Here is a 15,060-nt window from a genome sequence, read left to right as displayed (position 1 = left end):
TACAGTGTAACAGCAGCAAATAGAACAGTTTGAATAAAAATGAGAGCAGCACACACAATGCACACAGTGCATAGATATAAATGTTCTTCTTCTAGAAGAAAAAATACAATATTTAGAGCACAGTTTCTATGAAATTGCACAGCATCATTATGTACATTTTTATTGCACAGTTTGTAGGTGGGTGAACTGAACTACTGGGAGCTTGATTGTAAAGTCTGACTGCAGCAGGAAGGAAGGAGCTTCGGTATCTCTCCTTTAGACAGTGAAGCAGTCTGTCACTGAAGGAGCTGCCCAGTGATGATACTGTTTCCTGGAGGTGTCCTCCATGATAGACAACAGCTTTGTCATCATCCTCCTGTCTCCCACCACCTCCACAGGATCAAGGGTGCAGCCCAGAACAGAATTTTTATGCTAATAATCAGGTTTACTGATTTTATCCGTTTTATTGAATAAGTATTGTATTTTTTTATTTCAGTGGTCTGAAATAGTTTAATTTTCATGTATGCTTCAGTGTCAACACCTAATATTTTTTTAAACTAAAATTCACTTCTTACATATACATACTTCTATAGTTTTTTAAATTAATATTGTTGAATTATTATTTCAGATTTTTTGACCAGCTGCCATGAAAGCCTAATTTTTTTTAAATTACCAGATTTTTTCTGTTTTTAATTGCTACCAAACTAAAGGAAAAGTGTGCTTTTATTTCATTTAATCTTATACTTAACAAAAATAAATGTTTTTATTGGGACGTTTATTTCTTCCTTTTTATATTCTTCCATTAAATCTATTATATATTCATTTTTTATTTAAATTTTCTTTCATCTATATTTTTTCCATTAATTTAATATTTTATTATCATAATCTACTTCTGTCATATTCTATTTTTATATTCATATTCCAATCTTCTTTTTATTTATTTTTTTATTTAGTTTAATTTTACTTATTCATTTTTTTGTTTATTTGTAGACATTATTGAAGGCAACTTTAAAAAAATCTTAACATAATCATACTTAAAATAAAACAATGAAAATATTATATTTTAATGTATTAATTATTATTATTATTGCATTCTATTACATTTTAATTTTTCTTATTTTATGATGTATTTGTAAAAATTAAAAGCTATTTATTTTGTTGTATTTTTTAACTTTATTATATTTTGCTTTTTTTTAATTTTGATTTCTTTTTAGATTCATTGTATTTTATAATATTTAATTTATTTAATTGCATTTTATTTTCGTGTTTTTTCATTGTTTTTAAATTTGTTTTTGGAGGTGATTAAACTTCAGCCGTGAAAGCCTGCAACCGGAAGTGCAGCTCTTATTTTCTCGAGCTCACAACAACAATCCTCTGAATCCCGGTGGAATGTGGAGAAAGTGAGGAGACTCACTGCGCATGACAGCCACCTGCTGGTGACATCAGAGCTCAGGTGGAGCCTCCCAACTATTGGGTAAGTATTGGAATACTTTACTGCAGTAGAAAGTATTGAAACTACACGCAGTCACACAGAAATACAAGAGTTAGGTGTTTATTTCATTTTATTATTTAATTTTAATTTATTTTAATAAAACGTGGATCCAACAGTGGCTGATTCAGGTTGCTGGGATGAAAAATGTGCTGTTTAAATATTTACAACATTTTTAGTCACAACTTCATAAAAAGCTCATCAGCAGAATATTAAAGTTCTTTTAAAGAGAATGAAATAAAGACGAAGCTTCACGTGTGAACATTTCAATCTGCAGGTTAGTGTCTAATAATAAAACGGAAAAAACGATAAAGTTCTGATCCTTCATGTAGAAACTGAACTCTGTGCAACATTTACAGCATTTAAAGTGACGGAAGAAGCAGAAAAGCAGAAAAACTGTTGAGAAACTTCAGTTCAAAACAAGAAAAATACGCAAAGATGAACAGCAGGAAGGGAAATGTGTTAAATTCATGTCAATAACTCATGAAGTCGCCGTTTAAAAAGGAATAAAGTAGATTTCAGATGAGTTTCCATCAACCTGAGGTTCCTTCAGTCCACAAAAGATCCATTTGTACAGAAGTCACTCAGTTTGTCAAGAAAAGAATGAAATACTGAAAAAATAATCTTCAAATAAACAAACAAACTGCAGGAAAATGTTTCAACAGCAGTAAACGGTGCTACGTTAGCACTGGGCTAGCAATAAGCTTGGATACAGCTAGCTCGGTGCTACGTTAGCACCCAGGCTAACTGTTAGCTTAGCTACAGCTTATTTAGCAACTTTGTCCCGAACAGTTTATTCACATAAGACAGAATCAGCAAATTAAAACACAGCCGAAGACAAAGCTAACTGCTAAATGCTAACTAGCCTAGTTTAGCAGAGCCGCCGTTGTATTTAAACACTATTAGATTGTATTTTTGTTTGATTTCTGGCAAATTTTTGTGGTATTTTGAGAGTTTTATTGCACTTCTGTGGTATTTTTTGAAGCATTCTTTGCAGCATTCTGTAATATTTCTGAAGTATTTTTTAAATATTTGATTACATTGTAGTTGAAGTCGCCGTTTAAAGAGGAGTAAAGTAGATTTCAGACGAGTTTCCATCAACCTGAGGTTCCTTCTGTCCACCAGACTTCATTCACAAAAATCAGTTTGTATAGAACAGTCGCTCAGTTAGGAACAGGACGAAAGAAAGAAATACTGAGAAAATAATCTTCAAATAAACAAACTGCAGCAAAATGTCTCAACAGCAGTAAATGGTGCTACGTAGCACCTAGGCTAGTTGTTAGCTTAGCTACAGCTAATTTAGCCACTTTGTCCTGAAGAGTTTATTCACATAAATAAAACAGAATCTGAAATCAGAACAGATTAAAACACAGCAGCAAAGCTAGCTGCTACATGCTACCTAGCCTAGCTTAGCAGAGCTACTGTTAGATGAACGTTTATGAATAAATTCTGTTTCTGTTATTTTCCTGCATCCAGCAGATTAAAACCGTTCAGAATCTGACAGTTAATAATAATCAAAGATCAGTAACCAGCCTGGAGAAGCAGAGGATGAATCTACAGCCCTCATGCTGCTGTCCGACTCTCATGCAGCTTGAAAAATGATAAATAACATCGAAATATTTAATATAAGACACATTAACGGATTATTCTACTGCAGAGCTGAATAAAAGCTCAGAGAGGGGCTGGAAGACGGAATCACAGAACAAAAATCAACAGATTAATCTTAATCAGAAATCATCTTTAAAACAAGTCCTCTAATCAGATTTTACCCTTATGTTAAATATTGAGGATTTTTATTAAATTTCTGTGGTATTTTGAAGCGTTCTTTGCAGCATTCTTTAATATTTCTGAAGTATTTTGAAATATCACAAACATTTTGTATTATGCAAGTACATTCTTTGATTTCTGTAGTATTTTGCAGTTTTCTATTTTATATCTGTGTATTTTTGTTTTATGTCTGTCATATTTTTGCAGTATTATCTGAAAGGTCAGACCCTGTTGTATTTGGCAATATTCTGTTTTATTTCTGTTATTTTGTTGTATTTCAATACTATTTTTGCAGTATTTTCTTTGATTTCTGTTGTATTTTGTGTGTTTTCTGGAGTATTTTGCAGTATTTCTGTGTACAAACAGTCCAGTCCGGCAACATTTCTGCTGGATGGAAGCTGCTGTGAGAGCTGAATGTTTCTGTCCACCACAGAGTGAACGATAAAGTTTTCGTGAAATCTCCTTCTTCTTCTGTGGTGCTGAATCTGTCCGAGTCTCTGCCTGTCTCCATGTGGACCCATGTGGTCTCTGCAGGTTCAGGTCTTTGTGGAAGACTGTCCCAGCGGTCTGGAGTCTGGTTTTAGAAGCAGAAGAAGAAGCAGCTGTGAGTGGTGCGGGGGGCAGGGCTTCATGTGACTCCGCCTCCAGGTGGACTCCCAGGTCCAGCCTCGTCATGGGGGGTCTTCAGGCAAACTTCTTCTTGGTGGCCGTGAATCGCTCCATGTACTGAGGAGGGACAACAGAGATCATTAGAGACCATTTGAGACTGTTAGAGACCATCAGAAACCATTTAAGACCAAAAGAAACCATTAGAGACAAGCAGAGACCAGTAGAGACCAACAGAGACCATTAGAGACCACTATAGACCATTAGAGACAACTAGAGACTATTAGAGACCAACAGACACCATTAGAGGCCATCCAAGACCAACAGAGATGAACAGAGACCAGCAGAAACCAACAGAAACCATGAGGGACACCAGAGTCCGGCCCAGAATGTGGCAGTACCGAAGCTGGTTCTCACCTTGTCGTATCCGTCCAGTTCTCGGAGGTTCTTCACCTCGAACAGGTTTCCCTCCAGGGAGAACAGAGACACCTGGGACTCAGTCAGGATGGACTTGGGGATGGAGGACAGTTCCAGACAGTTCTCCTCCAGACGGAGAACCTTCAGACGGGGACACCGAGAGATCTCCGCCGACAGCACCGAGATCTGGACCAGAGGAGGAAACCGGGTCACTACAACATCCGGATCACTGCCTCCCTCCGACTGACCTGGTTCTGGTTCTATGGTGCCTGTTTTTCTTACTGAGTACTGAGATACCTGGTCCTGGGAGACCTGGTTACCTGGTTCTGATTCTATAGTACCTGTTGTCGGTAATTGGGACTATAATAAGTGGTTCTGGGATTCCTGGTCACCTGGGTCTGTGGTTCCTGTCTTTGTTAGCATGGATTCAAAGATCTAGTTCTGGTGTTCATGGTTCTGGTTCTACAGTCTACCTAGGTACCTGGTTCTGGTACTATAGTCCTTATCTGAACCAAAAATAAGGACTGTGAGAACACGTTCTGGGGTACCTGACTGCCTGGTTTTGGTTCTACCCGTCTTTGGTAATAAGGATGGTAAGGCCTGGTTCCAGGGTACACGGTTACCTGGTTCTGGTTCTACAGCACTTGTCTTCGTTAGTTAAAACTGTAAGACCTCGTTCTGGTTTTACAGTACCCGACTCTGTCAGTAAGAATTCAAAGACCTATTTTTGGTGTGCATGGTTCTGGTTCTACGGTCCCTGTGCTTGTTCATTAGATCTGTGAGACCTGGTTCTGGGTTACCTGGTTCTGGTTGAGGTTGATCTCGATGGCCTGCAACTCGGACACCTCTGCAGGGATGATGTGGATCTGGTTCCGGGACAGGTCCAGCAGGTCCAGCTGCCTCAGGGTTCCCAGTCCGGAGGGGAACTCTGAGATCTGGTTCCCGGCCAGGCTGAGGGTCCGCAGGGCTTTGAGCTGGCCCAGTGTGGGGGGCAGCTGCTGGATCCGGTTCCCGTTCAGACTCAGAGTCTCCAGCTTCTTCAGCTTCCCGATCTCGGCGGGGATTGTGGCTGAGGACAGAACAGTAGCGTTACGGGTCTGAAGGTTCTGGACTGATATGAAACATCGTCAAACACTCACTCAGTTTGTTGGAGTTCATCGTCAGACTCTTCAGCTGCAGGAAGTTCCCGACGGCGGCGGGAAGAACCTCGATCTTGTTCCCGGACAGATCGACCGTCCTCAGGTTGGCAGTGAGTCTCTGGAGCTCCTCTGGAAACTGAAACAGAAACTACCTCAGCTGCAGACATGTTCCGACTTTAAAACACAACCAGAACCAGGGGTGTTAAACCGGGTGTTGGTCCATCCTGGTTCTAAAACAATGATTTCTGGTTCACATTTCTCTGTATTTCCTACTCAAGCACCAAGAATTAGTCGATTAATTCTTCAGATGATCAACAGAAAACCAGGACATTACTGTTGACATTAAAATCTGAGCAGCAATAAAATTCAGAAAGATGTTTCTAAAGATGGTCCATTTTTCTTCTTGCATCGGTGAAATCTGATAGTTTAATGCTTTCACCCTAATGACTAATATGGATACTAATGGGGCAGACAAAATATTAGGAACACTTTACTGTATAATGCATTCACCACCACTCTAACAGCCGCATCATATTTCTGAATAATGTACCGTAGAAACTTCTTAAACGAGTGTAGAGCTGCTGAATGTGACTGTAAAGGTGTTCATAATAACTTGTAATGATCATTTGGCTACAGAACAATAAAATGTGTTTTTATTGGTAGAAAAGAAAACAGAGTTGGTTCATAAAAACATGCTGTGAGTAACTTTGAGTCATTTTAAATGTTTGTACAGCGCCTATAAAAAGCGCTCAACCCCTTTATAGTGCTTTTAAACACTGAGTCCGGGCCAATTTAATTTGAGTGTTTCACAAGAATTTATATACGTCATGATGCTGCCACCACCACGCTTTACATCATGATGCTGCCACCACCATGCTTCACATCATGATGCTGCCACCACCATGCTTCACATCATGATGCTGCCACCACCATGCTTCACATCATGATGCTGCCACCACCATGCTTCACGGTGGGGATGGTGTGTTTGTGATGATGTTCAGTATTTGTTGTCCACCAAACAGTGTCTAGTCTGATGGACAAAAAGTTCCATTTTGGTTTCACCAGACCACAGAAGGGTGAACAGTTTTTGGTGATCCTGTATATCTGAACAAAAAACAGTCCATTAATCACCAACTGTTTCCTAACTGATGAGTCACCATTTGAAGGTCATACCTTATTTCCATTTAACAGTTTATATTAATCTCTGACCGTGTCACTAAGTGTAGACTGATTTCATCCTTTTGAAATTAAATCAAATTAAACCTACAACAAATACAACATGCAGAGCTGCAGCTCTGAACAGACTTTGTGTGTCTGTTTGTGTCTCCTCGGTGTTGAACAGTAAACAGTGATCTCACCTCCGGCAGGCCTTTTCCCATCAGCTGAAACACTCCCGTCTTCTGGGAGGTTTCCAGGTGAGACTTCAGCGCGCTGTTTCCCATCTGGACTCGATTCCTGTCTGTCCTCCTGTCTCTCAGTCTACAGCAGTAGGGCAGAGTTCATGTCCAGCTGACTGGTGATAGTGAATCAGCTTTACCAGCTCCTCCTCCTCTTCCTTTTCTTCTTCTGTGGTTGCTAATGAGATCAGACGGCGAAATCCCTGCAGGAAGATAAAGACCCTCGTCTGAGTCCCTCAAACAGAACACCATCATCTACTCACTGATATAAATACACCGGACACGTCTGAGGAGGCGATCCTATTGAGGATAAAGCGGTGTATAGATAATGGATGAACGTCGCATGTAGGAAGCCGCAATCGGGGAGTTTCCACTTTTCAAAATTAAATTCTACTCGAACTGGTCAATCGATTACAAAATTAGTTGGTGATCAGTTTAATAGTTGACAGCTAATTGATCAATCATTGCAGCTGTTGTCACAACTTTACACTGACATGCACCAACTGCTGAATAACAAACCTGAGAAGTAAAATTACAGAGTAACCTGAATTTTTTAAAACACAAGCGAGACAAAAAGGAAACACAAAATGGCAAAAACAAGAAAAAAAATGAAAAAAAAATCAGACAAAAAAGAAAACATTACAAAAATGAGACACAAAACAACAAAAATTAGACAAACAACAAAACAAAACCTGAGAAGTAAAATTCCAGAGTAAAGAGTGATGAAGAACATGTTAACTGTCGTGTTCAGGATTGATTAAAACACTAAAGTCACCAGAGACTGTAAACATATGGAGTTCAACAAACCCACCAGCTAACCTGGAACCACCTGGATAGAAAAATGAACTACTGACAACCTGTAAAACTGGTTAAATAATTTATATTTAGTTGAGGAGATGAAGTGATTTACTATTCTGACGGTGAGAAAGTCTGATGTTTGTGTGTTTATTGTGTGTTCATGAAGCAAACAGCTCAGCTTCAGTGTGTTTAATAAAAACTAGATTAGCTGACTGAACGGGATCATCAGTGGATAATAACCTGAAGCTGTCAGTTCTCCTGAGATTAGAACCTGAGACATGTTGAGAAACAGACAGCACCGTTAGCATCACCATTAGCTTCCATGTATTCCCAACGGACAAACTAGCTTGGAGCCGTTAGCCTGGTAGCAGCTGCTGCTAACAGCCAACAGTTGGGTTTGACTTACCGACTCGGAGCGGAAACAACACGCAGCTGTTCGTCCTACTCGATGAAATGTCGTCCAAACAAACGTTTCCAGATAAAAAACGAGTGTATTTTAGTTAAAGTGAGGAAAAGCAGCAGAAAGTAGCCGCCCTGCTTCACTACCGATAGCCTCTGTGACGTCACCGCGGTCAGCCAATGGGAGCACAGCACTCCTCTGGGCATGCGCCACAGAAGAAACACTAACATCCATTCTGTTCTTATACACAAATAATACACGACTCTTATTTTTTTTAAAAAATGCATCCAAGTATTTATCATATATGTAATTTGATAGATGCTCATATACGACTGAAACATGTATAACATGAAAGTAACACAATATTTACACCTTTTAAATACTTGTTTTTCTTTTTAATGCTGTTTTTATAAAAAAAATATTATTCTGTGTAGTTTATTAAAATAAATATCCTTGATTTAAAATTTTAAATTCTGTTTCACTATATAATTGTTACGAAGTCGGATTTGCTCAAGCGCAGGAAATGAACGGACACAATCTGAATGCAAAAAGGTTTTATTTTAAAGAATCTCCATGAAAGAACTACAAAACAAAAACTGAGGACTACAACAGGAAGTACTCAAACAAAAGTAGATCGCGAACAACTAGCGACTACTATAGGCAGGGAGGTCTAATTACACAACTGAACAAACCAACTTGCGTTGGGTAACACCCAGGCAAGAAAGGCTACAATATCAAACTACACGATAACTACAAAGAATTCGAAGCGAAGTAACTTCTCAAAGACAGAGAGTATTTTCAGAGAATTAACGAAACTATTTTCGATACAAACTAGGAACTCGAACGAGGGAAAGTTTTTACGGTGAGACTAGAATAAACTCACGAAATGCTACACGCGATGCTCGGACTAGGTTCACAGCAGTGGTGGAAGATGGTTCTTGGCTGACAGATTGGAGCCCAGATGGTGAATGGCGAGATGCAGCGACAGATGAGTGTGGATGGACGCCAGGAGAGAGGAAACGGCACAGGTGAGTGATTCCAAACCGCTGAATGGCACAGGGACTGGAGGTGACGGCGGAATCCAGAGAAACGAAGCAGGAGCAGGTGGAACCAGAACTAGAACAGAGGAGGACAACCAGCATTACCAAGAGCAGCACGAGACCAATTCAGTAACTTCAGAAACAAGCAGAGAACTGTTACTGGCAGTGTCACGATCCTGCACTGACAGGTGAGTGGCGTCAGATTATATTGTGGCAAGAGATGGACTTGATTGGCAGACACCACCTGCTCCTGTACCAGCTGATAAAGATTGAAGATGAGGATCACCTGCTGCTGCCACTGCACTGCTGAACCAAACCTAAAAAGGGAAAGAGGGCGGAGAAAGAGGGAGAGGGCACTATCTCGGCCTGGCACCAGCCAGCCTGACAATAATACAATTAATATTTTCAGGCATGTATATACATATACACAATTTTATAAACATTGTAATATAATATAAATTTACATGTCTAAAGTACAATTAGTCAGTCAGATTTTATTTATATAGCACTTTTCATACAAACAAAAATGCAACATAAAGTGCTTTTAAATGTCAATATTAAAAAATGCTGCAAAAATGCAAAACAGAAAAAACAACCCCTATTTTTGCCTCATTCCTACAGATTAAGAAAATCTAAAAATTAAGTTAGAAATTGCACATTAAATTGTTTACTTAATGTAATTAATAAAGTCATCTAAATCTAAGTTACAGGTGTTTCATGTTTTTTTTTACATAAAACTGTAAATGTAAATTCACAGTATTTTTGCATTGTTATCAATATTGCAGTCAATTTCAATAAAATACGCAAAAATATGTCAAATAAAAAGTTAAAAATGGCCTAAAATTACAGATTTTTGACAGTGATCGGTGCTGGTTGAGGTGCAGTTCACTTGGTGTCCTGGGGGGCGCTGCTGCATCCGGAAGTGTTGGAGCTGCTGGATATCTGAGTAGAAGAAGAGCGGAGGGAAAACAAACCGGAGGCGGGTTTAGCTGAAGGCTGGTCGGTTTGTTCAGTGTCCAGCGGAGATTTTACGGTTTAAACGGTAAGAAGAACACCGAATTCACTAAACGGCCGGATTTTTAACCGGCAGTAGGGTTAACGGAGGCGGTTTTAGACTAAAAGTTGAGTTATTTTGAGACAGATTTCGTTGTTCTTTCTGTTTGTTGCTGAACCGCGTTTAAAAATGAGCCAAATTAAAATTCACTCGGTGTCTGTTTTAATCATTAAAGGTGCCAGAAGAAAATCCAACAATATTGTTGGTAATGATGTTGGTTGTTTTGGATCTTCTCTTCGGCGTTATGTTACAGAGCCACAAGTTTAATTTTATGTACTTGTTCTTCTACTCCACTGACTTGTTGCTTCTGCTAAACTGCTCAAGAAGTTACTGGAAATAAAACGTGATTTATTATAGTTTGTTTCTGTGTTTCAGATGCATCGGTGGGCCTTGTCTCCGTTCTCAGTCACTCCAGCTGCCAACCTGCTGTCCAGGTGTATCTCTGTGGGAGCTGTGTCTCAGGTGAGGACATCATACTGGGTTACTGGAGGTCACACTTCTACCTGGTTTCCTCTCTCTTTATCATATTTTTGTATTTTATCTTTTGTTACCCTTGTAGAGCGTTTTAGAAATTTATACTTCCTGTTTTGATTCAGTGTTTTTACTCAACTCCAAGAGATCCAAAGAATTCCAGTGTGCCGAGACCAGGAGTGTCAAACTCATCTTAGTTCAGGACCACATTCAGTCCAATTTGATCTCCAGTGGAGACCAGTTGGACCCTCTGGAGGCCAGTTTTGGCCCACGGGCCGCATGTTTGACACCCCTGGTCTAGACTGTCTGTTTCACACAAATAAAAATCTTGAATCTGTAGAACTTTATTTTGTTAAAAAAGCAGAAAGGTGAATATTAGAATAAAGGTTCCACAGATTTGAAGCTGTGATTTAAACAAACTTGAAACTCTCAACGTTCCTTCAGTCCACATCTGGGAGTCCAGATGTTTGGTTTCATCACATCTGCTTTAGTCTTAAAGTTCTGGACAAAAATTGAATGAATTCCTGCTTAAAAATTCTAATTAATGATAAAAAATAGTCTTAATAACATTTACTTTCTATAATCTGTGCTGTAACATTCTGGTCAAAGTTTCTCACCTGGATGTCTCTCTTCTGTCTTTACCTGTCCTCAGGAGGAAATAGACTCCGCCTCCTCCAGCCAAAGCCCCGCCTTCTCCCCTCAGGTGCAGGAGGCTGAACAACGAATTGCGAAGCAGAAGCAGCTGGACGAGGTGAGTTTCAGTCTGATGTCACTTTATGTGTTTCTGTCTAATATTGATCATCATGTTTGTTTTACTCTAAAACTCCTTTAATAAAACCAATAATCAGTTTATTATTGATTAACCTGCCGGGTGATTGATCAGATTATAAACTCTGAATGATATCAGATAGTAATGCAGGGCTGCTAACTGCTGTTGCTGTAGCAAATAAACATAATAAATATGTTACTTTAATGAATTATAAAGCTTTTGCTGCTTTTTTTTCTTTATTTATTTGAACAGGATGGTGCATTTTAATGAATCCCATAATAGTTTACACAAGGTGGCAGTAAATAAGAAGGATATAGCACAAGGATAATTTCCATCTGTTGTCCCAAACATAAAAGAAAAAAATACAGATGTATAAAAACAATAACATTAAATGAATTCTGTGGGTTAAACCGACTATGAAGTTCTGTTATTTTAGTGAAGTGCTTTTAGACAGAGTTTGTCATGAAGTGTTTATAGGAGTGTGACTTTTTTCTTTTTTGGATGGGCAGTGTAATTATCAGCCCTGAAATTCTCTATTGTCAACCCCTGAAGCAGTTTATAATGAAAGTGAAGGAAAGTAGAAGCTGTGAAGCAGAGAAGCTGAAGTAAGAAATCAGTCAGTCTCATTGGAAATGATCTTTAACTCTTTAACATTAGACGACATCTTATCTTCTCAGATAACGGAGATCTGCTACAACGTCACCAGTCATTTACTAAATGAAAATAGAAACAGATGTAATATTCTTCTGTTGAATCAGAAGCTGAAATAACATCTCCATATAAATGTCCGCCTTCTCTGACCTCGACTTGCTGAAGTTTCTGGATTTTTTTGCTGTAAAATTCCTCTGATGACATTTTTTTTCTCTCATGTTTCAATCTGACCTGCAGCATCTCAGTGTGACTCAGACATTTGGTTTGATGAATCTGAATCAGTTTTTACTTTTTTCTCCAACTGTATTTACATTGAAACGTCCCGTGAAAAGTTTATTCTGATTAAATCTGTTTGTTTCAGCTGCAGCTGCAGTTGGAGCTGCTGAGAGTCGACCAGCAGAGCGCCGACGTCGCCCACAGCTTCCACCTCGGTGAGTTTCAGCTGTCACAAATCTTTAATTTGGATACTATCAGGAGGTTAGAGAGAGTCTAGTGCCTTGATTTTGACAAATAAAACTAAAGGAACACATCATTTACAGTTAATAGATAGATATGGTGTTCCACAGGGTGCTGTCTTAGATCCTTTTCTGTTTTGAAATTCTTCACGCTATTTATGCTAACACCCGAAGAGTCCGATATGTCCTTTAGAATTTACAGAATCAATCATTATGAATCAGATTTATAATTTCTATGTTTAAAATATTATTTTACATCTACAGCTGTAAAATTTGCTTTAAAATTTACAGATTTAGAATGACAAATCTAAACTCTAGAGATGTATAAATTGCAGATTTGCAATTTACAGACTTATCAGTTACAGATTTATATTTGGAAATTTTTATTTCACACATTTATAGATTTATTATACAGATTTACAATTGCATTTTTATGATTTACACGTTTATAAATTATATGTTTGTAATTACTAGTTTACACTAATTCAGGTTTTTGATTTACACATTTATAAAATACAGATTTATTTGGGTCTCAGTCTTCAGTCTCCACATTTTATTTTGAAAAGTCTCTGCCATCCAATCAGAGCAGAGTGTCTTAGCCCCGCCCCCTCTGATCCAGGCGTGTTTGTCCTGCAGCCCAGAGGTTCCAGCTGCTCCAGATGTTGTCGTCTCACCTGCAGGACGTCCTGAAGGAGCAGAAGCGTCTCAGACAGAGACTGATGAAGCCGCTGGCTCAGACCAGCGTGTCGCTTCCTGCTCACCTGCACAGGTAACAGCTGTTACTGTGGCAACGCCGTCTCCAGCAGCAGAGACCAGTCTGAGACCAGATCTAAAGGAGCCAAGATCCTGACCAGATCCAGGATCAGTGTGGTCGCCTTTGAATGTCTGTACTGGTCTATAGTGGTCTTTACTGGTCTGTAGTGGTCTATACTGGTCTGTGGTGGTATGTAGTGGTCTTTGCTGGTACGTAGTGGTCTGAACTGGTTTTTACTGGTCCTTAATGGTCTTTACTGTTCTGTACTAGTCTCTACTGGTCTGTACTGTTTTTTTCTAGCCTGTGTTGGTTTTTACTGGTCCTTAATGGTCTGTACTGGTCCTTACTGGTCTGTTCTGTGTTCCAGGTCTGTGGTGGACTCGGTGAAGCTGATGATGGACTTCATAGAGACTCTGGAGGAGAAGCTAAGCTCCGCCCACAGCTGGACCTCCACCAAGGAATGCCTCAGTCAGCTGGTCAGTCACATGACCTCACTGGAAACCAGTAGCATCTCATATCTGGACCAGTATCTGCTGGTTTCCAGTCTCACCAGTCCACCTCTCTCTCTCTCTCTCTCTCTGTCAGGACTCCTCCATCACCCTGCTGCTGGCTGAAGCTGCTGAAATAGAAACTCTGTCCAACCAGATCCTCCGATGGAAGGCGGTGGGCAGCAGCCAGCTCAGTGACCCTTCATCATCATCATCATCATAGACCTTATTTTAATAAATGTTTGTAATAAATGTGAATAAATCTACTAAATATTGATCTGTGGCCGATTATTGATCTGATCCTGATTATTAAAATCCAACCATCGTTAAATCTGCAGCAATTTAGTTTCTGTCTGGAGTTTCAAAATAAGAGCTGAACTATTTCCTCCCTCAGAGTGTAATTCTGATAAAACAGACGGGAAATATTAATACTGCTGGATGTTCTAGGAGACACTGAAGTGCAAATATATATATATATATATATATATATATATATATATATATATATATATATATATATATATATATATATATATATATATATATATATGATGAAACAAAATTTTTCATGTTGTTTCAGAATCCATGAATTCAGCTGCAGTGTCTGAACAGTTTGAGACGAAAGTCATAAAGAGTGGAATAAATTATTAAACAGGTGAATTGTTTGTTCCCACCACCTAAATAAATACATAAATCTTCTTTAGATAAACTGTTTAAATACATTAAACATTCCTGGGATTAGTAGGACTGACATAATGTTGGTGTTTTTCATCAATTAAATATTGTCATTTAAACTTAAATTTCTACTTTTAAAACTAAACTCAGGTTGAGGTAACTTAATGAAATGTACTTGATAACTTAAATTTTTTTTCATCTTCTCACCTCTGTCAACATTTCAGACAAATAAATTCAAGATAATTATTGTCAAAGAAAAGCCAATTCCCTTAAAGTTGTTTGTTGGTTATACATACTTTTATAACTCAGAAATATTGATGCAATTTGGTGCTTAATTAATTATCTATTTATTTATTTATTGTCCAGCCCAAAGTTGTAGCACATGCAGATAGTGGAGGGAAAAGGTGGTTAAAATGTGCAACCAAAGGGTCACAAATGATCACTTTTCTAAAACTTACTCCAGTTTTTTTTCTACTCTTTATTTACATATTTTCTTTTGCAACAAATAAAAACAACAAATATAGTGGGGTGCTACTGTTGTAAGAATAGACCTTTTACAAATACGTTATATAGTGTGTCCATTTCTCCCATCTCTTCTCAAATTTGTCCATTGTCAGTCTTAAATAATGAGTCATCTTTTCCATCACGTAGATTTCGTGCATAATTTCTCTCCATTGTGTCACGGTTAAAATGTCACTTTTCATCCAGTTC

General features: G+C 38.5%; 2 protein-coding genes across 4 annotated transcripts; one reads left to right on the top strand and one right to left on the bottom strand.

The window, feature by feature from the left end:
- Positions 1–1,523: 1,523 nt before the first annotated feature.
- On the bottom strand, positions 1,524–8,159 carry lrrc57 (leucine rich repeat containing 57). The gene is made up of 6 exons (XM_023292418.3): positions 7,999–8,159; positions 6,756–6,997; positions 5,398–5,533; positions 5,059–5,327; positions 4,259–4,444; positions 1,524–3,961 (listed from the first exon to the last, which is right to left on the bottom strand). Exons 2-6 carry the CDS (start codon positions 6,837–6,839, stop codon positions 3,920–3,922), a joined length of 717 nt encoding a protein of 238 aa, XP_023148186.1. The 5' UTR covers positions 6,840–6,997; positions 7,999–8,159; the 3' UTR covers positions 1,524–3,919.
- Positions 8,160–8,651: 492 nt separating this feature from the next.
- On the top strand, positions 8,652–13,951 carry haus2 (HAUS augmin like complex subunit 2). 3 transcript variants are annotated; one of them, XM_055006073.1, is made up of 8 exons: positions 8,661–9,020; positions 9,893–10,074; positions 10,462–10,548; positions 11,210–11,308; positions 12,339–12,408; positions 13,069–13,201; positions 13,554–13,662; positions 13,772–13,951. In XM_055006073.1, the coding sequence occupies exons 3-8, from the start codon at positions 10,462–10,464 to the stop codon at positions 13,895–13,897; spliced, it is 624 nt and encodes a 207-aa protein (XP_054862048.1). In that variant the 5' UTR covers positions 8,661–9,020; positions 9,893–10,074; the 3' UTR covers positions 13,898–13,951. The 3 variants fall into 3 exon arrangements, with proteins under 3 accessions (XP_035814116.2, XP_054862048.1, XP_023148188.2); XM_023292420.3 differs by having other exon boundaries at positions 9,882–10,074; XM_035958223.2 differs by lacking the exon at positions 9,893–10,074 and having other exon boundaries at positions 8,652–9,020.
- Positions 13,952–15,060: the final 1,109 nt, after the last annotated feature.

The sequence above is a fragment of the Amphiprion ocellaris genome, chromosome 20 (assembly GCF_022539595.1).
Source record: "Amphiprion ocellaris isolate individual 3 ecotype Okinawa chromosome 20, ASM2253959v1, whole genome shotgun sequence".
NCBI classification, from domain to species: Eukaryota; Metazoa; Chordata; class Actinopteri; family Pomacentridae; genus Amphiprion; species Amphiprion ocellaris.
The sequence above is the reverse complement of the archived record's forward strand: the minus strand, read 5'-3'. Positions and strand labels throughout refer to the sequence as shown.